Source organism: Meles meles, chromosome 11 (assembly GCF_922984935.1).
Source record: "Meles meles chromosome 11, mMelMel3.1 paternal haplotype, whole genome shotgun sequence".
Classification (NCBI taxonomy): domain Eukaryota; kingdom Metazoa; phylum Chordata; class Mammalia; order Carnivora; family Mustelidae; genus Meles; species Meles meles.
In genome coordinates, this window is record NC_060076.1 from 25316368 (window position 1) to 25339776 (window position 23409).

The 23409-nt window shown below is 39.6% G+C and overlaps 1 protein-coding gene and 1 long non-coding RNA gene across 2 annotated transcripts in view; one reads left to right on the forward strand and one right to left on the reverse strand.

Moving 5' to 3' along the window:
* The window catches only part of RAD23B (RAD23 homolog B, nucleotide excision repair protein), a 46597-nt gene extending 36153 nt beyond the window's left edge, over positions 1-10444 (reverse strand). The window contains exon 1 of the mRNA XM_046022693.1: positions 10009-10444. Within this exon, the coding sequence (XP_045878649.1) occupies positions 10009-10074 (66 nt within the window). The 5' untranslated portion in view covers positions 10075-10444. The remainder of the gene's footprint in view (positions 1-10008) is intronic.
* Positions 10445-10600: 156 nt separating this feature from the next.
* LOC123952950 overlaps positions 10601-23409 on the forward strand; it is a 75147-nt gene continuing 62338 nt past the window's right edge. Inside the window, exon 1 of the long non-coding RNA XR_006820785.1 lies at positions 10601-10805. This is a non-coding gene — a long non-coding RNA (uncharacterized LOC123952950). The remainder of the gene's footprint in view (positions 10806-23409) is intronic.

Sequence of the window (23409 nt, forward strand, 5' to 3'; positions counted from 1 at the left end):
ATTTAACTCATTTAATCTGTGCTACATCTCTTATTTGAATCCTGGCTAGTTACTCATGTGGAAGTTGATATTTGTGAGCAGTGATGCAGGCAATTCTGAAGCAAACTGACGCCTTTGATCCAGTAATTCTACATCTAGAAATCAATGCTAAAGACATGTTCACACAAATACTTCAAAGATATATGAACAAAATATGTGTACCACACTACTGTTTATAAGACTGAAAGCCCTAAACATTCAATGGTAAAATAGATTATTGTACACGCATTCATTTCAATACAATGCAATACAAGAACAATCACCGTACATGCAAGATATTCACTGAATGCGTGTACGTATGAATAAATGACACATTTATAATTATCTTTCAGGGGCAAAAGCTGGTTGATTTAAAAAAAAAAAACACCATAGTGTAGTTGTTTATGTGTTACATGTACGTAAAAAAAATGTCTAGCAGCATACGGAGTGCATGGTGGGACCAGGAGCATAAAGCCTTACCCTCTTCTATACACTTACTAACTGTAATAAGCCTGGATTATTTTAGTAATTTAAGGGAAAATTTTAAAAGTTTAAAAGCAAAGAAAAAAAAAATCACTGCATCCTCCCCCCAACCATTGCTTATTAACACATACTTACTTATACAAGAATACATTGCAATTTTGAGAGGAATAAGACTGAAATTAGAAAAGTCTGGGGTGCCCTGCTGGCTCAGTTGGTAGAGCATGCAACTTCTGATCTCAGGGTCTTGAGTTTGAGCCCCACGCTGGGCACAGAGGTTATTTAAAAAAGAAAAAGAGAAAGTCTAATACCTAGCTAAATTCTGAAAAACAAAAGAGCAACCAAAATTTGGCAATTAACCATTAGCAAAAGGGGAGTCTTAAAGCAAAAAGGATTTCACAGTTTTACACTGTGGGCAGTGCTTTTTTTAAAGAAAGATTTTATTTATGTATTTGTCAGAGAGAGAGAGAGCGCGCCAGCACAGGCAGACAGAGTAGCAGGCAGAGGCAGAGGGAGAAGCAGGCTCTCTGCCAAGCAAGGAGCCCCTGGTGGGACTTGATCCCAGAACGCTGGGATCATGACCCAGCCGAAGACAGCAGCTTAAGCAACTGAGCTACCCAGGTGTCCCTTTTTTTTTTTTTTTTAAATAATTCTTTGGTTGGTATCCTTCCATATGAGAAAGTTGCAGGCACCAAGGAGTATTTCCTGGATTCCTCCTACTCTTCATGATGAGCCTACTCCTCAAAGTAGGCTCCTGCTAATTCTAAAAATAGAACTGACTATAAAGAATCAGCTGATTTTAGTGCAAAAGGAAAAATCTTCCCACTAGACCCCAGGAATGAAAGAATGTAGCAGAAGAGATTTTATTACTGAGAGTACAGTATTAATAATGTGTTAATAGACAAGTAAATAAAAGCCATCAATTCTCAAATTATGATTATGATCTAAAAGGCTATGATTTTAAAATATAATTTGGGGGATGTGTAGGTGGCTCCGCAGGGGTCATGATTCCCGCCTCAGTGTCTCTGCAAGCAGGGAGCTTGCTTCTCCTGCACCCTCTGTGCCAACCCCCACCACTGATGTTCTCTCTGTTCTAATAAATAAATAATCTTTGAAAAAATGTAATTTGAAATCCAGAATCTATCTTTCCCACAGAAACTATGATATTTAGGCTCCTAAGCTGAACTATTCATGACAATTTAATATATATTGAAATATATTCTTAACAGTATGATTTCAACAAGATTAAAACAGACACAGATTTTGAAAACTAAGTAGAAAAGTAGGTATCTCAAGATACCTATAACTTTTAAAGTTTCTATATAGGCAGAGAAAGGATCTTACACACTACAAAAAAGCCACCCACCTAGTTCAACCAAAAGTGAAAGAGGAAAAGGAGAGAGGGAGTGACACATAATTTTTATCTACTTGTTGAAGTATTTAGGATCTGCTCATATATATTAGTCATTTGTAGCCAGTCTACTTCCTCTGCTAGACAAGGTTTATATAATGTTTAAAGGATTTATAAAGTTCACTGAGTTATAAAATTAGCTCTTGGAGACACTACATAGGGATTTATCCAAACTTACAGGAACAGATGGTGTGATGTCCTTCAGCAGCATTCTGTGCTATGACAGGTTCAAATTTAGCACATTTCTTTCCAAAAGTAACAGAAATTTTATACATTACCTATCAAATATCTCATAATTTCCAAATTAAAAAAAAAAAGCAGAACACCACTCTTAAAGACTGAAATTGCTGATTACATCAAGTTGATACAATGAGAGGATACCACATCCATACAATCCTTTTTAAGAAAAGATGATAGTGAAAGCATTGATCAACATAATGGAAAATTGACAAAAGAGCAGGATTTGTTTTAAAAAATTGGCATACGTTTATTTTTATTACTAAAAATTTTCAGATCCGTGATCTCATTTGATTTTCGTATCAATTCTAAAAGGCAAGCAAGTTATTATTACTTCTATTTTACTAATGAAAAAAGAGATTTAAGAGCTCAAGGACGTAGGACAAATCCAAAATGGGGAAAAAACTCACCCCTCAGCAATAGTACAATGTATCTGAAAGAGAGCAAGATGTAAAAACAAGTAAAGAGTCAACAGCTACCCTTAAGTTGCTATGAAGAGCAGCAGGGAAATAGGATATGGAGCAGCCGAAAGCGATATGGAGACAAGTGAGAGTTTTTTAAGATGGAGAAAATGTCTGAATATTCTAGAGTGGAAAAATGAATGAGGCAGAAGAGAAAAGAAGAGATGGATTGAGGTCCTTCACAGATATATAGGGTACAGTGTACCTTCACTGTATAGGGTACAGTGGCAAAGGAGAGCCTTAGTACCACCCATAATAGATACCAACCCCCAACTAAAGGAGAACAGAGGAAGTAGGTAGTTGTGGTAGGACTCTGCAAAAGTTCTGTCCCAACTGCTTCTATATTCTCAATAAAATCTAAAATCTTAATAAAATCTAAAAGCTAGGGTTATTGGCTGAAAATAAGGACAGTGGAAGAGTGAATGGACTGACTAGTGTACTAGTGAAGTATACCTAACAGGCAATACAAAGTGCCCAATTCATGTTCAGGAGTTTTAAAGTGAGACAAATCAATATGGCTATGTGTTTGTCTTCTAGCTACACAGTACATGCACAAACAAAACTGAATTTAGTCACATTTGGGGTTTTCCAGGCAAAAACAATGAAGTAAGAGTGGGACCATGCTGTCAAGCATGGTCACGGTTTTATGTGTATGTTCTCAGTTTTATGTGTATGCTCTCAAACTCGTAAAACCTTCCAAACAACCATATGAGGTTAGTAGTTCCAGTGGCAATACCCTCATTTTAAGATGAGCAGACAGGCACATTATTGGGTAACTTGCCCAAGGTCACAGAACAAGTGCTATAGCCAAAACTGAAACTCAGACAGCCTGCTATGCTGACCCTTGCAGGAGAGTGATTATCATCACTGACCCTGTTTTAGCTGTGCAAGAGTGGAAGCAATAACATAAAGGGAGGGCCAGCAAAAAAAAAAGAAAAAAGTGGATCAAATGAACTATAGGTCTCAATACAACTGAAATCAGAAGAAAGGTAAAGTAGGGTACTAAAAACAGATTACTGGGAATGGGGGAATAGCTACCGTTACTGGTAATAAGATCTAGTTACCAGTCATGGGACTGAGTAATTGAGGTAGCATAGAAGGAAAGAACACTGGATGAGAGATTAAGGAATGCAAGGCCAGGTGTCTAAGCAAGGCCATCTTTCATAGATAATGAAACTACCAAAGCCACTAACTGGGTGATGGCAGCAAGTTACTAGTCACATTGGCATTCATTTCTTCTTTTGAAAATATACACTACTACATTATTTCCACAATTCTGGTGTGGATGTCTTTTTTGAACAATGTCTATCACACGCTGTGAAGCTCAGAATTGTGATCATTTTCACATGTTTTTAACGCAGAGATAAAAGCAGCTACATCAGGGGAAATGACAATGTCAAGATAACTAATATAAGTTCATAATTCTATCTGCATTTCCTCATCTCCCATTCATTCCTCAGTCCATTCAAACACAAATTTTGGCTCCACCATCTCCTGGAGATTACTTGTCAGGGTAACTAATAATCTCCAAGTTGTCAAAACCAAAGGGTATGTCTCTTGAATTCTCAAGCAGCAAACACATTTGATCCTTTCCTTCTCCTTGAAACGTTTCTTTTCTTGGATTCTTCCTACCTCAAAGATTGTTCCTCGACTGACCTCTTTTACTCAATCTCCACATGAAATCTCCAAATCCAGGCTTCAACCCCAGGCCCCATCCTATTACCTAGGTACATCCTCAGCATAGTTCTTCAATTCTAGTAGAATACAATTACATATAGTGGATAATTTCGGGTTCAAATTGCACAAGCAATGGACACTGAAAAAGACTGCTAGATGATCTCATCCCATCCCATGGATTGAAGTCAACCACATATGCTGCCTATTTGTCAGGGCTCTATCTCCAACCCAAACTTCTCTCTGGAACAGAGATTCATAAGAAATCTACTTGCTATCTTTACTTCAAAGTTCAATAGGCATTTTAGACTTAAGTCTTGGGTTCCCACCGCAACTCCAAACCTGCTCCCTTCCCAGCTCTCTACATCTCAGGAAAGACCACAAGTATTCACATAATTTATACAATCAAAATCCAGGCTTAATCTTCAATTTCTTAATTTTCCCCATTCCAACCCAACAAAAATTCTCTCAACTCTACCTTTCCAAACACATCTCAAATCCATCCATTTTTCTTCCTATCTGTCTGTGGCTCCTACTTCCCTAGTTAAGCCCTGACTGTTTAAGACTACTATACAAGCCTAACTTGTCTCCTTGCTATCCCTCTTGCTCATCCTACTACCGCATTTCCCATCCAGCAAAGTAACCTTTAAAATCATAAAAAAAGTTTCCTCCTCTGCTTAAAATTCTCAAAGGCTTCCCATTTTACCTTGAAAACCCCCCCAGCTTACTGTAAAGTCCTTATAGGCTCTGGCCCCTTGCCTAATGCTGATCTATTACTTCTCTTCTCCACACTCTTAAAGGTCTTTCCCCACAGAAAACACTCATCCCCATCTGAGTACTTATTATTATTCAGATATCAGTTTAAATGTCACTGTATTCAAAAAGCCCTTCAATGACTAGTCAATTTAAAAGTAGCCACCCAGTCATACACTATCACATTACCTCACCCTATTTCAATTCTCTACATAGCTCTTAGCATTATCTGGTTATTAAAATTTGTTTTTTTAACGGGTTTATTCCATTGTAATATATGCACCATGACAGTAGGACTGAATGTTTAGTAAGTACTCAACAAACATTAAATAAATGAATCAACATGCAAATACTGAGGGATCACTAAAAGAATGTATTAAATTAATTCAGAAGGTGTTTATTAAATGCCCACTATGTGCTAGGTATAGGAAGAAAAAAAGTCTGGAAGAAACCATACCTATCTCCCAGTGCTTTGTTTTACCAATATGCCAAGAAACCTAAATTTCATCTCTGTGATACAGCTTTTCAGATTTACTTTTTTATTTTAAAGAGAGAGAGAGCTTTGTTTTACCAATATGCCAAGAAACCTAAATTTCATCTCTGTGATACAGCTTTTCAGATTTACTTTTTTATTTTAAAGAGAGAGAGAGCATTTCAAGCAGACTCCCTGCTGAGCACAGTGCCCAACATGGGGCTCCATCCCAGATCCTGAGATCATGACCTGAGCCAAAACCAAGAGTCAGACCCTCAACCGACTGGGCCACCCAGGTGCCCCCTCCCGGTCCCCTCCCCTGTGATACAGTATTTTTATAAACTTATTACTCTTAACATATTAAAAATCTAGGAAACGTCTATAATAAAGTACTATCTCCAGCACAACTATATTAATATACAATAAATCACAATAGGAACAAACTGCTAATAAATGATGGTTAACAAATACCATATACAGAAAAGTACTAAACAATATTTTACAGCATAAGCACCAATACTATAAAAATAAATCACAAAGCAAGGTAATTCTTTACACATTACTGTATGGTACACTAAATGTCCTATCTATAATAATTAAAACTACTATATCTCTACAGTTCTTTTATCCAAAACTTCCAATGTATACATACTACAGCTTTGATGTCATTTATGTACTATTATAACTGCATTTCAGCTTGTTCATTTAAAACCTAATCTCAAACTTACTTTGTTTTTCCACTTACTGAAAGCACACAACAGTGACAAGGGTTAGCATATTGAAGAATTAAATCTTAATACCACACTTTTTCTTGTTACCATTATTAGTGATACAATAAAATCTGCAATGTATTACAATCATGTCAGTTTTTGTTAATATACCTGTTCTTTTTTTTTTTTTAAAGATTTTATTTATTTATTTGACAGAGAGAGAGAGAGATCACAAGTAGGCAGAGAGGCAGGCAGAAAGAGAGAGAGGGAAGCAGACTCCCCACTGAGCAGAGAGCCTGACATAGGACTCGATCCCAGGACCCTGAGATCATGACCTGAGCTGAAGGCAGTGGCTTAACCCACTGAGCCACCCAGGTGCCCCAATATACCTGTTCTTAACTAATGGTTGAAGTAACCACAAAACAAAACAAAGTGACTTTTGATTTGAGCTTTAAGAAAAACTATGAACTCCATTTTCCTCTGTATGTCCATCCATCACATCATCAACTTTCAAATTTTTAAAAGTTTTATACATGTAGCAGTCTATTAGATTATCACAGAATGCTTTATATAGATTAAATCTGTTTTTTTTACAGTAAATCTCTTTTTAAAATAAAACTTCACACAATTAAGAATATTCTCTTTTAGCAATGGTCTTCCCATCCAAACTTCTCATTTTGTTTCTGTATTGTTTGACTATAAGAGGAGACAGATTACTTATTATAGTGAAAACTTGCAATGATTACACTAAAGGCAGTGCACGGGAATGGGCAAGTAAATAACCCAGAATGGTTAGCAAGTGTTAAGAAAATTTTGGCAGCTGTAAAAGGGGGAGAGGACTTTCAGCATTCAAAAACGAAAGCTAATACAAACAATATAAAAACAAATTCCATTGCTTTCCCCATTTTGTACATCTGCTCTATAGCTTTTGAGCTACTAGGTCATGAAGGCTCCCAAAAGACCCACCACAGTCCACATGTTCCTGTACTCCAGTGCTGACACTCAAACCACCAAACATATACATGTTCAACAAATGAATCACTCCCATGATTCCTCTTATATCAGTCTTGTCTTGCATTCATTTTTGTTCTGCTCAACTCAAGTTCAGAGTTTCTGTACTGGCAGCTTCAAGTTACTTAATTTTCTTACTTCCTTCTAGGTAAAAATCAAACAAGGACAAACCTTTGAGTAGCCAAAATCAAGGTCTCTGAGAGCAAAAACTGTTCATTTTATGTGGATCTCCCTACAGGTCTCACTAAAATCCTATTTTTCTCCTCCTTTATTTTAGACCTATTTCTAATAACCTTGATTACCTAGTTTTCACAACAAATTAGAAACAGGACACTTAGAGTTTCCTTATTATTATTACAACTTTCACTGTTTCTTTTCTTACAGGAATTTTACCTAAATACGGTATCATAAATAGATATTAAAAAAAAACCCTATAAACATTTCTGAAACTTAATTCATTAAAATGAAATCCTACAAAGGGGGCCTGGCTAGCTCAGCGGGTGGAGCACGGATTCTTGATCTCAGGGTTCTACATTTGAGCTTCACATTGTGTGTAGACATTACTTAAAAATAAAGCTTTACAAGGAAAAAAAAAAAAAAAAAGAAATCCTACACGTCATTTAATGTAAATGTTCCACACACCACTGATTAATGTCTTCATTTCCTGTTCCAGATGAACAATATTAGTTTTTATGTTTATATAAATAGAACAAAAAATATATTTAAACAAATAGGAACAAAAAGCTGAAGCCACTCTCTGTAACAATGGTCTTTCTGAAAATACACTTTTAGAGGAATATTTATAAATCATATAACTCAAGACATTCCTTGGAAGTAAACTGGTAAATAATTAACATAGCGAGGAGCATATACAAATACAATATTGGCTCTAAGATGCACAAAGTGCAGAAGAGCTATCCAAATATCAAAGAACATTCAGTGGAGCTGTAGAAAAGTTACAGCATAACTTCAATAAACCCACAGGTATTTACAAAAACCTCCTTTAGGTTTCGATAATTCTGGAGTTAATTTTGAATATTGTAAGCTGGTAAAGTTCCTGCTGCACCAATATTACTGCAAAGAACCAAAATCAAATAGACATTTTATAAAAAGTTTTGTCTGAAAACATTATACAGCTGCACTTTAAACTTTCATCCTTTAACTTATTAGTACACACTCAGCAATGAAGAAAATTTTAAGAAAAATTTGACTTCTATTACTTACATCAATCCGCAGGGCAACAGCTTCTAATCTATAATTGCTATCTCCTGTACCTTTAAGAATTTAATCACAAAGTATACTTTTACATATTCTTGCAATAGAATTATTTTGTGCCACAGTTCTAAAGATTGGGAACTATGTTTCTTAAATAACTGAAGAGGTGCAAAACTTCAGATTAAATAAGACAAGTAAAACATATAACTATATCGTCACCCAAAGGTATCCGTTACAGATTTCATTTACTGACCACCAATTAAACACCATTTAATAACCTCACATCTCCAAAAGGCAGGTACATAGCAAATAAGACAGAAGCACAAATGGAACTGATCTAACAGCAAGATCCCTGACCTTCACCAAAACCAGAGTCAACTATTTTTTAAAATACAGATGGGCAGAAAGCAGCTGATTTAAACTAAATATGACAGTCTTAATGATGTACAGAACCACAATTCCAAAACAACAGCAAATTCACACCGGTGGCATATTTAGATTCTCGGCATAAAGTTGTACTGACTCCAACACTGTGGCTCTTTTTGCAGTCACAAATACAGAAGATGGCACGAGAATCTACCACGTGGACTTTTGAAGTGTTCGAGGGTTTAACTGCAGAAAGATCCAAAGTTTTTATTTTCTTTTTTTTTTCTACCTTGAAATGCTATTATTTGAGAGCTGGGGGAAGAGTGCAAGTTTTCCAGTACCTACATTACAAGACTTCTAACGCAAGAGGAGTCAATCTGGAAGCGAGTTTGAGCCTAGATGTGAAACAAAAAAATCCTCACCACCAAAGAGGCCTGGAAGTGCAATCTACGTATGGGTGTGGGCTCGGTGGCGGGAGAACTGAGGCTACAGGATTCAAGACAGTACATGCCAATAAAAAATTCTGGGGAGGAGGGGGGCAAATAATTCATTTTCAACACTCCTCTCCACTCACCTTTCACTCTGCGGCTGACGGAACCTGATACCTTTTTTTAAAGCTCATTCTCTCCAGTTACCACCTCCTAGACTTCAGCGCCTAACCCGGTCCACGCAGGGGTAGTGACGACGCCTACATCTCCCTCCCGCACCTAAGGACCCAGAGAGGCCGACTCCATCACCGAGGAAGCCTTGACCTCCCCCTCCCCCTCCGGCCCCACTACTGAGAGTTTCCCGGGCCCAGGCCTCCCGTGCCCCGCGGCCGTGTGCTCCACGCCATCTGCCACCAGGGCTTCGGCGTCCAGCCACTGCTTCCCCTTACTCCTGCCACAAAGCCTGCGGCTAACTCCGAAAGCTCCGGTGGGCCGTACACGGCCGGGGCCGGGACTCCGGGCCCTGCCCAGGGCTAGCAGGCCTTATCCAGCGCCCGGGGCCCGAGCCCCACGCTCGCCGCACACTCCCGGGTGTGCTGAGGGCTTTCCCCACTCGACTGTGCTGCGGGGCCCTGCTCCGGGTTGAGGCCCCAGCCGGGCGCACAGAACCGCCGCGCCGCCCCCCGCACAGGCCCGACGGACTCCTCGCGTTCTCCGCGGCCCGCGCGCGGCCGCCCCCTCCCTGCCCAGGCACGCTCCCCGCCAATCGCACCGTCTCGTCGGGGTCGATGTCGATCTTGAAGGTCTGCTGCTGGAGGGTCTTCAGGGTGACCAGCATGGTGCCGGCGCGCAGCTCCGCTGCCGGGCCTGCTCCGGGTGCTGGCCGCTGGGCGGGGTCTGTGGCCTGGCGGGGCCCGGGGTCGCCCGCGCTCCTCGCGCACTCGGGAGGAAGGCGGTGGGGGTGGGGGCTTGTCACATTCGCCCTGCGGAGCGGCCTGTCCCCCAGCCCTGGGCCCGGGCCGCGCCGCTACCTCCGCGACTGCGGCCTTCCTCGCGAGTTCTGGCCGCCGTGCTTCCTCACGCGCCCGGCGCCGGCCACTGAGTCTGCAGGAGGCACGAGGGGCTCTGCGAGACAAGCAGAGAATCCGCTAGCTCACCACAGGCTGGTGGCCGCCATCAACGTGACTCGCCGAGACGCGCCCCCTCCCCCACCCGAAAAAATCTGGGGGATGGGGCCGGGTTGACGAAGCGCGCAGGCGTAGGGTGCGGCGAGGCTGTGCGCCGGCGCGGTCAAGAACTCCGCCCCGGAATTGGGGCGGGGCGGATTGCGGCTCTGGAATGTCGGTGGCCTGGATCGGGCGTGCGCAGGCGCAGTCAGTGGGCGGTCTGGAGGGCTCTCGGGGATTCCTTGTGGCGTCTGCGGCCGGGGCGTTCTCCCGCTTGCTGCTGCTCCGCCTACGTCCAGACTCCTCCCGGCTGCTTGAGTTGCGCAACCCGTAGCCGGGGAAGCGCTACGTGGAGACCGCGCTAAGTGGAAGCCGAAGTCTGGAGCTGGGGAACTGGAGGGCGGTAGGTTGGAGCGGGGTTTAAGAGAAAGGCTCTTGGTAACCAAGGTACTGGGCTGGCGCTTACCGGACGCTTTCTGTGTGGATGAGCCTTTGTGGTGGCGACTCGAATTCCTTTCTCCTGAGAGTACAGACCCCAGTGCCGGACTGCCTAGGTGGACCTTGGGCCTAAGTAAGACAGAGGAGGTCAAGTTCTCCAACACTTCCGTGGATAGAACTGTCCAGTGACTCCTGTCACCGAGAAGTAAAAGTCCCAGTTCTTGGTACTGGATTCATAGCCCTTGCCTCTTCCCTCATCCCCCTCCTCTTCCCGGTCCTTGGGGTTGTTGGTGGGTACTAGGCAGTTGCTCCCGCCTAAAGGCCTGTCTTCGCATTGGCTGCGCCCGTTTACGAGTCCTCTTTTCCCAGATGGCTGGGTGGCTCACTTGGCTCCCCTCCTTCAAATCGTTGCTCAGATGTCACCTTCTCAGTCAAGTCTACCCTAATCCTCGGCTTAGAACAGCAGCGTCCCTAGTTGCAGTAGCCTACAATGTTACCTCCATAGCATTTATCATCTTCCAGTTGCTACATAACATAGATACTATCTTCCTCCAAGCCCCAGACTGAAGCGGCACAAAGGCGAGGATTTTGTTATGTTAACCGACGTGTCTCTAGCGTGGAGAAACGTGCCTGACAGCAGGCACGCAATAAATGTTAGTGGAATGGGCGAATGTGCTCCCAGTTCCTCATCAGTTAGGGAAGGAATAATAGCACTCAACTCCATTGATTATTGGAGGGGGGTATTGAATAATGTATGTAAAGACAAGGAATGTAGCTATTTGTAGTATGCCCATTTACAGATAAGAAAAGTGAATACAGAGATGCTGAGTAATGTGCCTGGAGTCACCCACCTAGTAAGTGATAGATCCAGCATTTTAACCGGAACAGAATGACTCTAGAGCATGTGTTTCTAGGTACCAGGCTATTCTGCCTCTTACTAAGGTACCATGTGGCAAATTTGACATAAGCTGGTTTGAGTATAAAGGAAAGTTACAGTTAGATCACTAACCGTGTGGCCAATTGCAAATTACATCTCTGTGCCATCATCCTGACTGATACAGTGTCACTGCTTGGTTTTTCCTGTATTTAAGAGCTCAGATATAATTATTCCATGGAACTTTCCCTGACCAACTTCCCTCTCCACTAACCTGGCATTTCCCCTTGCACAGCACGTATGGCCCTGTATTGTAATTCAGTATCTAATCCTCTGCCCTCTGTATTTCTGTATATCTACTGTTAGTCACCAGGTGATCTCATCTTGTACTTGGTTTTGAAATACCTCCAGCCAGGACCTGTCCCGTTAGCTGTAGATAGAGTTAGCCAGTTGCCTACAGAATACCTTCAGTTAGAATATAACAAGGATCTGAAGCCTATTATGGCCAAGCAGAACCATTGATTTTTCTCTGGACCTCTCTTCCCGGTGAAACCTGCCCCTTTACCAGTTTTCCCCCACTTATAATTCATGGCACCACCATCTACCCAGGTGCTCAGACCAAAACTCTAGTCATCATCCCTGGTAAATCTCTCCTCTGTTCCTATTTCCTCACCCACCACATGTAATCCATTATCGAGTCCTGTCAATTTTATTCTCCAAATTATATCCCAAATTCAGCCATTTTCACCATTTCTGATTCTCCAACCCTAAACTAATCCATCATAATTCTTCACCTGCTTCCCAACTGGTCTCTCCGCTTCTCTTTTCCCCCCACCAGCCTCCCCAACTGTCAGAGTAGTCTTTTTGAACCGTAATTCAAATCATGTCACATCTATTCTTAATACCTAATTACACTTTAGAATACAGTTCAAAGTCTTTACCTGGCTTTGAAGAGTTCACATGATCTGACTCCTGCCAAATGGTCTGGCTTCATCTCTTTTCTTCTGTCTGCCTCTCATTCACTGGCATCGATTCTTTCATACCTCAAACAGGCTAAGCTGGTTCTAACCTGTGGGACTTTGCAGATGAGGTCACTTCAGCTTGAAACTCTCTCTTCCTACATCTTCGAATGTCTAACTCCTTCTCATCGTTCAAATTCCAGGTCATGGTATACTTCCTTAGAGAGGACTTCTTCAACTACTGCAATGATAAATGATAAACAAATGTTAACTCTTTAAGTGAGACTCTATCCACTTTATGTGGATTATGTGGATAATCTCATTTGAGCCCCCACAAAACTCCATGAGATAGGTACAACATTACCCTGGCTTCAATTTTTTCATGGATCTACCTGAAATTACTATTTTTCAACTTGTTTGTAGTCATCCACATTACTACTCAGTTCCCACCTCTGCTTTTTGGGGAAAGTAACTCACGTGCCTTACTCATATGGCTCTTTCCCAAGTATCTAGGTCAGTGCCTGGAACACAAGTGCTCAGTAGCTTATATTGACTGAATCCCAACTCTCTTGCAAAGCTCCATGAGGCCAGGTGCTATGTCAGTCTTGTTCAGAATGGTATCTGTAGAGTCTAGCGCAATGTGAATGCTTAATATACATTGGCTGAAAAAATGGTGAAGTTGCTTTAATTAAAATGAGTTGATTTAGTTGAAATTTTAAAGTTGTAAGAAACTATTTGAAGCCATTTTATAATTTGTTATAGTTTCATTATAAATTTCATTCATTTATTATAATTAAATTAGAATTTATTTATTTTTATAACATGTATTCATTATAATTATATTTATTTGTTATAATACTAAAACCTTTTTCTGTTACAATTGCTCTTATCCGTCTGCAGAAAAAAGGAGGTGAGAGATGCCTCTCCATATATTAGTACATTTTTTTAATTAGTGTATGTTTTTAAGAAAATCTTTTGCTCATGGCAAAATAAATAATATAGAAAGGGATTGATTGAAAAATACATCCCCCTGCCCAGCCCCTAGAAATAATAATTGTTTTGAGAGTCTTTAGACATATTCTAAATATATACAAGAATGTATCCCCCCCAAAATATTTGTGGCAACAGTAGATTTTAAATGCCAATTGAAAGATTCACCTAATACATTTTCTAAAGTACAGTGTTCAGATAAAAAGTTGTTTTTGTTTTCTTTTAATTTCTGGAAAAACTGTAGGCCAGACATAATCACTCTTGGCCCAATATCTCAGGTTGGACAGGTTGCATGCCTCCTTGTTAGACTAGTTGCCTTTACCTAGAGTCCCATGGTTCACATAACAGATGATAGGACCCCACCTCTGGCCCTCCCAACACAGAGGCTGCGGAGGTGAGGATGCTTATGAGCAAGGCCTTGTAGGATAGGCCTTGGGCTTCTCCATGAACTATTGGGCCAAGATAAAAAGATGGATGGAAGTAATTGATTCCAAATACTTGGGAACAAGCCAGGTAATTTTGCTTGCATTTTTGGAAATCAGTCAAATGATTTTAGGGAAGAAGATGAGCAAGCTGAGATACAGCAACTGCTGACTTAGAAAATGTTAGGGCAAAAATGCCAGACTTCAAGCCATTCATTCAGCAAATAGTTATTGAGATTCTCCATGCCGGGAACTCCTCTGGGTGTTGAGAATACAATAGGGAAAAAAAAAAAGTGCCTGTCCTCATGGAGTTTATATTCTTGTGGGATAGTAGATACATAGATAATGAATTAAAAATAAAAAGTATTTATAATCTGTCAGGTGATAGTGCTATTTTTAAAAAAGCACATGAAGAGGATTAGTAGTGCTCAGAAGAAATAGGGTTGCTACAGAGAATGGTGCTAGACATCTTTCATTCTTTTCCCCAACATTCTTTTTCCCCTCTTCTTTGCCAGCAGTTGGTTCCAAGAAGGCTGACCTATTGGGCGCCTGGATGGTTCAGTGGGTTAAGCCTCTGCCTTTGGCTCAGGTTATGATCTCAGGGTCCTGGGAGCCCTGCATTGGGCTCTCTGCTCAGCAGGGAGCCTGCTTCCCTTCCTCTCTCTTTCTGCCTGCCTCTCTGCTTACTTGTGATCACTGTCTGTCAAATAAATTAAAAAAAAAGAAAAAAGAAAAAAAAAGGCTGACCTATATGGACTACCACAACTGGCTTCCTGGGGAGTCCTGGCAGGAGATAGGAGTGAACAAAAAGAGTGAAGTTAGGGGATTTATTCTTTTTTGTGCCCTTGATACAAGGTCATTGCTTCTGTAGGGTGTCCTTCCAAGGGGGCAGAAAGGTACCCAGTGGGTCACTGGGAGTGGTAAATGGAACCACTCCTGCTTCCTTGGCTTGGTTCATAGATCCAACTGGTCTTCCTACTGGTGACAGAGTGCCCATTAGGGTTTTCTGATTCATCATGTAGATTGCATCCTGGAGAATGAAACCCTCCTGCATAGTATTGCCTCTGAGGTGGTGCTTCAGCTGTACTATCAGCAAGCCCTTCCATTGCTCTCTCAGATTGGCTCTTCTGGAGAGAGTGGTATATGAAAAGACTAACAGATCCTATAATCATGGGATCACTCCCAAACCTCCATTGTGAAATGGATCCCCTGATTGGATGCTATGATGGGTGGGGTTCCATGTCTGTGGACCAGGTACTCTGTAAACTCCTGTACGGTGATATAGGCTAAAACTCTGCTGGCAGGAAATGTAAACCTACACCAAGAATAAATGTCTTTTCTTGTGAGAACAAATTGACCCTACAGTATGCAGATGGCCCAACGCAGTTAACTTCCCACTAAGTGGCTGGTTGATCATTCAAGGAATAGTACTATACTGATAACTCAATAGTGGTCTCTCTGGCAGTTTGGAAATTCAGAGGTGATGGTAGCTAGATCATTCTTACTGAGAGTTCATGCCAAGGGACTATGCCTAGTCTCCATCTCTGCCACTGTGGTCAATCCACTCATGTGGCCATCATATTTCTACTCTTGCATCCTTAAAGTCTGTTCTAAATACAGTAGTCAGATCAATTCATTTACATGCAAAACCCTGTAATGGTTCCCCACTTCAATGAGTAAAATCCCAAGTCTTTACAATGTCCTTCCTCCTTCCTCCTGTTCATTACTTTCCTGACTTGTTTAGCTACACATTTCCACAAGTTCACTGTGTTCCACTTGCACTGGCCTCCTTACTGTCCCTTGAACTGCACAGGTCCATTCCCACCCTGGTCTTTTGTTGTCTCCCTGAAACACTCTTCTGTAGACAGATAAACCCTTTCCTTCACTTCCTCCAATCTGTTTGAACTTCACCTTCTCAGTGAAACTTGCCCTGCCCCTTTATTATCCCACTTAGTATGACAAAATGCCCTACACTTCCTTGCCCAGCATTCTTACGCTCCTTACCCTGCTTTCCTTTTTCCCCTATTAAACTTACTGTCTTCTAACATGCTACTTTATTTATCTGTTGTGTTTCTTGTGTAGTGTCTGTCTTCCCTGCCAGAAGACAGGGCTTTTTGTCTGTTTTGCCCCCTCACATACTTTAAGCACCAGGAAAAGTGCCTGGACACAGAAACAGAACTCAATTAATAATGAAAGGAAAATTGAGCCACCCATGAATAAAAGCGAATTAAAACAAGGTGATACTTTTGTGTTAAAATTAATGATTAAGACTCTGTAACCTCCCCAAATACCCGTAGTGTGTGGGAAAGATGTTTCCATAGTTTGCTAGTGAGTTTACAACCTTTTGGAAAGCAATTTAGCAATATAGCTGGTTCTTAACTTCTCACATTTCAGTTCTCATACAGTCTACATGAATACCTCCGAAACTACTTTCCTCAGCATAGTTATCTAACTATGACTTGAAAAGTTGATTTAATGGTGTAGTCATTGAGCCAGTGGGGCAAAGGCCTGGCATTCACATGTTTTATGTTTAAACAGTATCATTTACACAACCCCAACATTCCTTTTTCTCATTTGAACTGATTTTCTCATAGTTTTGCAAGACTAGGAAAACTGTTAGCAATAAATTGTGAAATAGATCTTTTGCTAAAGTTTAATATGTTTAACAGTTTTGGTTCTTTTGTTTTCTCGTTTTTCCCAGCTCAAGATTCTGTTTCTAATTTGACAGGCTTTTTCATTTCCAGCTAAAGTTGATTTTAATTCATGATTTATTTCAAGTATACCTGACTTATCTTTAGAGCTAAAAATCATATCTGTTTTTTTGTTGAAATCATGTTTATTAATTACTTTATTATCATTTATCCTCCAGTATTCATTGGGAAGCAGTGATATGCCAAGCCCTACATAGGTTGGGCTTCCTCTGCCCTCAAGAGATTAGTAGGAGAAACAAACAAGTAACTGTGTGGTGTGCTGGGATTGGGGCAGGTTCCAGGAAGGTAGTGAGGCTTGATTAACTCTGGGTGGGGTGGGAGATGGGCACAGGGACTCAGCATCTTTTCAGCTCTATCTCTCTTCCACAGCTGGTTATCTAATCTATGTATTGGCCAAATGTTCTGCAAATTGTAATAGAATTAGAATGCTATCTTGTCGTAAAGGAAACTAAGAATAAATTAATACAATTCTATGAGCGTCTCTGAAGAAACTCTATTTAGACCATTAAAAAAACATCTTTTTTAACTTTAAATGGGAAGTGTGGGTTCCTTTTCCATGGACCCGTGTTCATTATTTCTGGTTTTGCAATATATGCCTGCCTGTGTTTTGCAGAGTGGTTACACTATGTATTAATTAAGAAGAACCCCAGGACCCAAAGTGTTTGAAGTTTAGATAGCAATTGCCCCCCCCATACATCTTTTCTTGTGTATTTATTGTTATATGAAATTGCTTTTATAGTTTCTAGTTTATATATAAACTAGTTGTATATATAATTATATGTAGACATATATATAATTACATATAATTAATAGAATTGACTACATCAGGATTTCATGACCTCATCATGTAATAACAATGTAAACAGAATAACAAGCATGCAACCAACTGGAAAATATTTCCAACATGTGACAAATTTAATATCCTTAATATATAAATTACTCAGAAATTGGAAAGAAAAGCATTGGGATCCAATTAAGCAAAAGCATAAAAGGTTTGTACAGAAAATTCATGGAAAAAATACAATTAGTAGTGCTTATTATATACCCAGGTGTTTTTCTAAATGCCTAATAGATTGACTTTTAGCCCTCATGTCAATTACGAGAAGACTCTGATCAAGTTACTTAACTTCCTGTGCTTCAGTTTCCCTCCTCTGTGCACACGTCTAAGGATTTTTCTATGAAAAATGAGAAGAAGTAAAGTTGCTGGATTGTAGAGATTGTGTATTTTTAATAGGTCTTACCAAAATTCTGTCCACATTGCCATGTCAGTGTACGTTCCCATCAACACGGTTTGAGATGATCACTTTCCCCCGACCCAAGCCAACACTTAATAAGCTCTGTAATTTCCCTTTTTTGCCAACGTGGCAAATCTCTTCTGCCTCTCAAGAATTCAAATCCTGCTAAGCATCTTTTCATGAGCTTCATGACCATTTGTGTGTCCTTTTTGGAGAAAGGTCTATTCAATTCTTTTGCCCATTTTTGAACTGGGTATTTTTTGATGTTGAATTCTAGGTGTTCTCTACATATTCTGGTTGTTCATCCTTAGTCAGATATGTGATCTAGAATTATTTTTCTCCTGTGAGTTGCCTTTAATTCTATTAATATTATCTGTCTTAGTCTACTCAGCCCATGATAACAAAATACTGTAAACTGGGTAGTTTATAAACAAAAGAAATCTATTTCCCATAGCTCTGGAAGCTAGGGAGTCCAAGATCAAGGTACTGGAAGATTTAGTTCATGGTTAGAGTCTACTTCCTGGTCGTAGATGGCAGTCTTTTCACTGTGTCCTCACATGGTGGAAGGGCTGCGAGCTCTCTCCAGAGTCCCTTTTATAAGGGATCTCATTCTTGAGGACTCTGCCCTGATGTCCTAATCACCACCCAGAGGCCCCACCTCCTCATGCCATCACCTTGGGGGTTTGGATTTCAACATACGAATTTTGATGGGACATAAATATTCAGACCATTGTAGTGTACTTTGATGCACGAAGCTCTTTAATTTTCATGAAATACAATCTATTTTTGTTTTTGTAACCTGTGGTTTTGGTGTTATGTCCAAGAAATTGTTGTCACTTCCAATGTCATGAAGTTTTCCCCTATGTTTTCTTCCAAAAGTTTTATAGTTTTAGATCTTATGTTTATTTTTATTTTTTTTTAAAAATTTATTTATTTATTTATTTGACAGAGAGAGATCACAAGCAGGCAGAGAGGCAGGCAGAGAGAGAGGAGGAAGCAGGCTCCCTGCCGAGCAGAGAGCCTGATGTGGGACTCGATCCCAGGACCCTGAGATCATGACCTGAGCCGAAGGCAGCGGCTTAACCCACTGAGCCACCCAGGTGCCCCTAGATCTTATGTTTAGGTCTTTGATCCATTTTGAGTCAAATTTGTTTATGGTGTTATGGAGGGGCCAATTTCCTTCTTTTGCATGTGGGTACTAGACGTTCATTTTTATTACATTTGATAATTTTCCATATTGCAAAGCCCCTTGAAGAGCACTGTGTCTTATAATCCTTTATATCCCTTGGAGTACCATGCATTTAACAAGAGCTCAGTGCACTTTACAAAAATATTTATTTTTTAAAATACAAATAACTACTTATTTGTAGTTACTATTGCATTGAAAATATTACCCTGCCCCTTAATTGTAGGACCAGCTCATAATAGGCAATTAAAAATGCTTATTGAATTATGGGATTGAATGTACTTATTCTGAGGAATTTCATTGTCAAAGAAAAAATATTTTTTCAATTAAGTGATATTGACAGGATTGGAGAATGAGGATTATTATAAACATTGTAATACATGATACATATATTTTAAAAGAGAATGATATAAATACCCCAAAATACTGTACATAGCCATTTTCAAAGCACATACTTAACTTCTCCTTTGAAGATGGTGAATTAAAATGAAGAATTCACTATTTTTTTCCTCTCCTCCAAATCTTTTTGAAATAATCCAATTAAAAGAAAAGCCATAAGACCTCTGGAAAACCAAAAAGGGTGATGTGATAGTTGCATAAAAATGTTCCCAATGAACAAAGCTTGCTGGCACTACATCCTTGTATAGCCCCCTTCCACACTGAAGCTGAACTTTAGCTAGTAGATAAGTGACAGTGATGCTGTGCCATTTGAATCTAAGCCTTTAAAAGTCCTGGTGTCTTCCTCTTTTACACATATTGGGGAGGAAAATAGCTTTTTTCCTCTATCCATCTTAGGTTCATTGGCTAGGACCCCGCAGATTAGACCAACTAAAGGCAGATTAACAAGAGAAAAACAGAAGAATTTAATAATAACCGGGCATTGCTATATACATAGGAGAACTCAGTGATGTGTAACTCAAAAAGGTGGTTAGAACTTGGGCTTATATAGTATCTTAGCAAAGCACAATGAATTCCTAGAAAAGTGACAAGACAAAGGAAAAGGGTTATAGGCTTCTTAGGGTGGCAAACTATGGGAAGGTTAACATTTGGGGGAAACTAATGGAGTAGGTTGGTTTGTGCAGGTCCATTTCAGTATTTGCTTTCTGTCTTTTTTCATGGCTATAAAACTTCCCTGGGAGAGGAGAGTTATGGCAGTCCTCATTTCTCAGAAGTTCCTGCTTTTGGTCAGATATGAAAGTGCTAGGTAGATTTCTTTCTGCATCTGTCAATTCTCTTTTGCCTCCAGCTCAAAATAATCCTTATGTCAAAGTGGCATATTTTGGGGTAACATATTCTGGTCCCCTACACACTCTTAGAAGCTAGCAATATGTGAAAAGGTCTTTAAGATTTTTTATAATTTTTTACATAATAACTCTATTTCTAGGTATTATTCCTAAGGGAACATTCAGAAATATGAATTCCCTTTTACAAATAATAGTAACATATCATTGTGAATTATAATAATAAGAATTGGAAGGTGGACATAGCCCTACTCTTGAATGCTAGAAGAATGGTTCAACAAATTATGTTGTATACATTTGTTAAAGTTGCTTAGTCATTGAAAGTAATGATTTTGGAGCATATTTACTGACAATGAAATGCCACTCATTCATTTATTAGTTCATTCTGCAAATATGTATAAATAATGTGTGTCAGGCCTTATTATAGGTACTGGGTTTTCATAGTGAACAGAACTCTCTTATGGAACAATTACTCCCCTGGAACAGTCATTCAGGAGACAACAGAAAAAAAGACAAAAACAGGCAAACAAATATATTATGTATGGTGGTGATAAACGCTAAGAAGAAAAACAAAATCACAGGAGAGTTACTGCTGTTAAAATATATAATGATACAATGTTGGGAGAGGTTTATATAGTATAATCCCAATTTTGTAAAGAAATAAACAAAAACCCTTGCCACCACAATAAATACATGTACATAAGGACAGAATAATGACTTGGAAGAAAATTAGAATATTCACAGTGCTTAGCCCAGAGTAGGAGAATACTTGGTAATTTTTTTTATATGTTCCCACTTTCCAAAGTGTCAATAATGAACATTTATTTAGAATCAGAAAGCCACAACACATACAAATCATTGAAAAATCCATAGAATTAAGTTTAAAATGAAAACACTAATTTATACATGTTTATTATTAAGTTCATTATGAACTTAATACGAGTTTATTATTAATCACTTAAAGGAACATGACATTTGTCAGAACCCATAAAATGTACAAGATGGAGTGGACCCTAATTTATATTATGAATTCTGAGTGATAATAATGTGTCAGTGTAGTATCATGGCCCATAACAAAGGTACAACCATGGTACAGAATGTCCATAGTGGGAAAGGTGGTCTTGGGTGGAGGATAGGGGATATTTGAATCCTCAGTACTTCCTACTTAATTTTGCTGTGAACCAAAAATTGCTCTAAAAAATAAAGTTTTTCTTTTTAAATATTTATTTACTTGAGGAGAGAGAGTGTATGTGTGCACATGTATGAGTTGGAGGAGGGACAGAGGGAGAGGTAGACTCCCCACTGAGCACAGAGCCTGATGCGGGGCTCTGTCTCATGACCCACAAGATCATGAGCCAAAATCACAAGTCAGACACTTAACAGACTGAGGCACCCAGGTGCCCCCAAAATAAAGTTTATTTTAAAAAGCAGAGAGTTAATACAATAGCCGTAATGACATCAAGCATAGAATTTCTTTAAAGAGGAAATTTTGGAAATATGTTTTATCTCAGTAAATTTGGCACAAATCACAGTTCTCTTTCTCACAATTCCAGAAGCACAGTTTTTTAGTATCACATGGTAAATACATCCATTTATAAGGGGCAAACCAATATTTACCAAACTCCTCAAACTGCGATACAAAACCAATGTCTGTTTATTATTTAAAGAGTGCTGTCATGTCAGCTGGAATACATGTGTTGGTGTAAGCAACATTTTTTCCTGTGAAGGCATGGAAAAATGCTTTATTATCAGAAGATTGCCTGGAGAGCCTGAAGTTAGAGGAAGTGGTAGCTTGTTTCATGATTTGATTATCAAAGAAGTATTTCTCAAAGTGTAGGTCCATGGACTTCCAATGTCAAACTCATCAAGGGTGTTTATGAAGTGCAGATTCCCAAACACTAACCTAGATTTACCTTATCAGAATCTCCAGGTATGGACCCCAGAACTGCATTTTTTTAAAAAAATATTTTATTTATTTGACAGAGAGAAATCACAACTAGGCAGAGAGGCAGGCAGAGAGAGAGGAGGAAGCAGGCTCCCCGCGGAGCAGAGAGCCTATGATGCCGGGCTCAATCCCAGGACCCTGGGATCATGACCTGAGCCGAAGGCAGAGGCTTTAACCCACTGAGCCACCTAGGCGCCCCCAGAACTGCATTTTTAACAAGCACCCAAGGTGTTATTTATGTGCATGGAGGTTTGTAAACGACTGGTACTTGGATAAAAAGTAATGATGCCCTTTCTCCACAATGGGAAATTAACAACTCAAGCATGTTGGTAAGACATACTTTTCTCTAAATCTGCTTTGAGAGAAAAAGAAAAAGAAGAAAAAAAAAATCTGCTTTGAGAACACTGCTAATTTCAAGCTCTGAGCCTCTGCTTTTCTCTTGATTCCTCGACTATGTTAGCTTTCTTTAATTACTGTCAAGTCATCATAGAAAATCATTCCTTTTTCTCTTCATATCACTGCCCAGAGTTATTAAATTTTTTTATGTATTCTATAGAGGGATAATTATATACAGTGACAGTCTGATGAGTTGTGACAAATGCATATATCCATGTAACCAACATTCCAGTTGAAAAATAGAATATGCCATCATCCTATCCTAGGAAGTTCACTAGCAACCACTATTATGATTTACATCCCCACAGATCAGTTTTGCCTATTCTTGAACTTCATAAAATGGTGTATTGATTAAGAGCTAACCCCATAGTTGTTTTAAAAGATGACACTCATTTTTCCAAGTTATTTTAAGAGGAACTACTCCAGACAACTCTTAAGAAACTCCAACGTATTTCAGTTTTCATTGGTAAAGGAGAAATTCCTTAATTAAGATTTCTTTGCCTAGAGGTATAAACAGGATTCTGCTGAGGACTTTACAAACTATCCTTCTGTAGCTAGTTAAGTCTTCAATTAAAACCAGCTTTAATGTATCCAGTTGTAAAACTCTGAT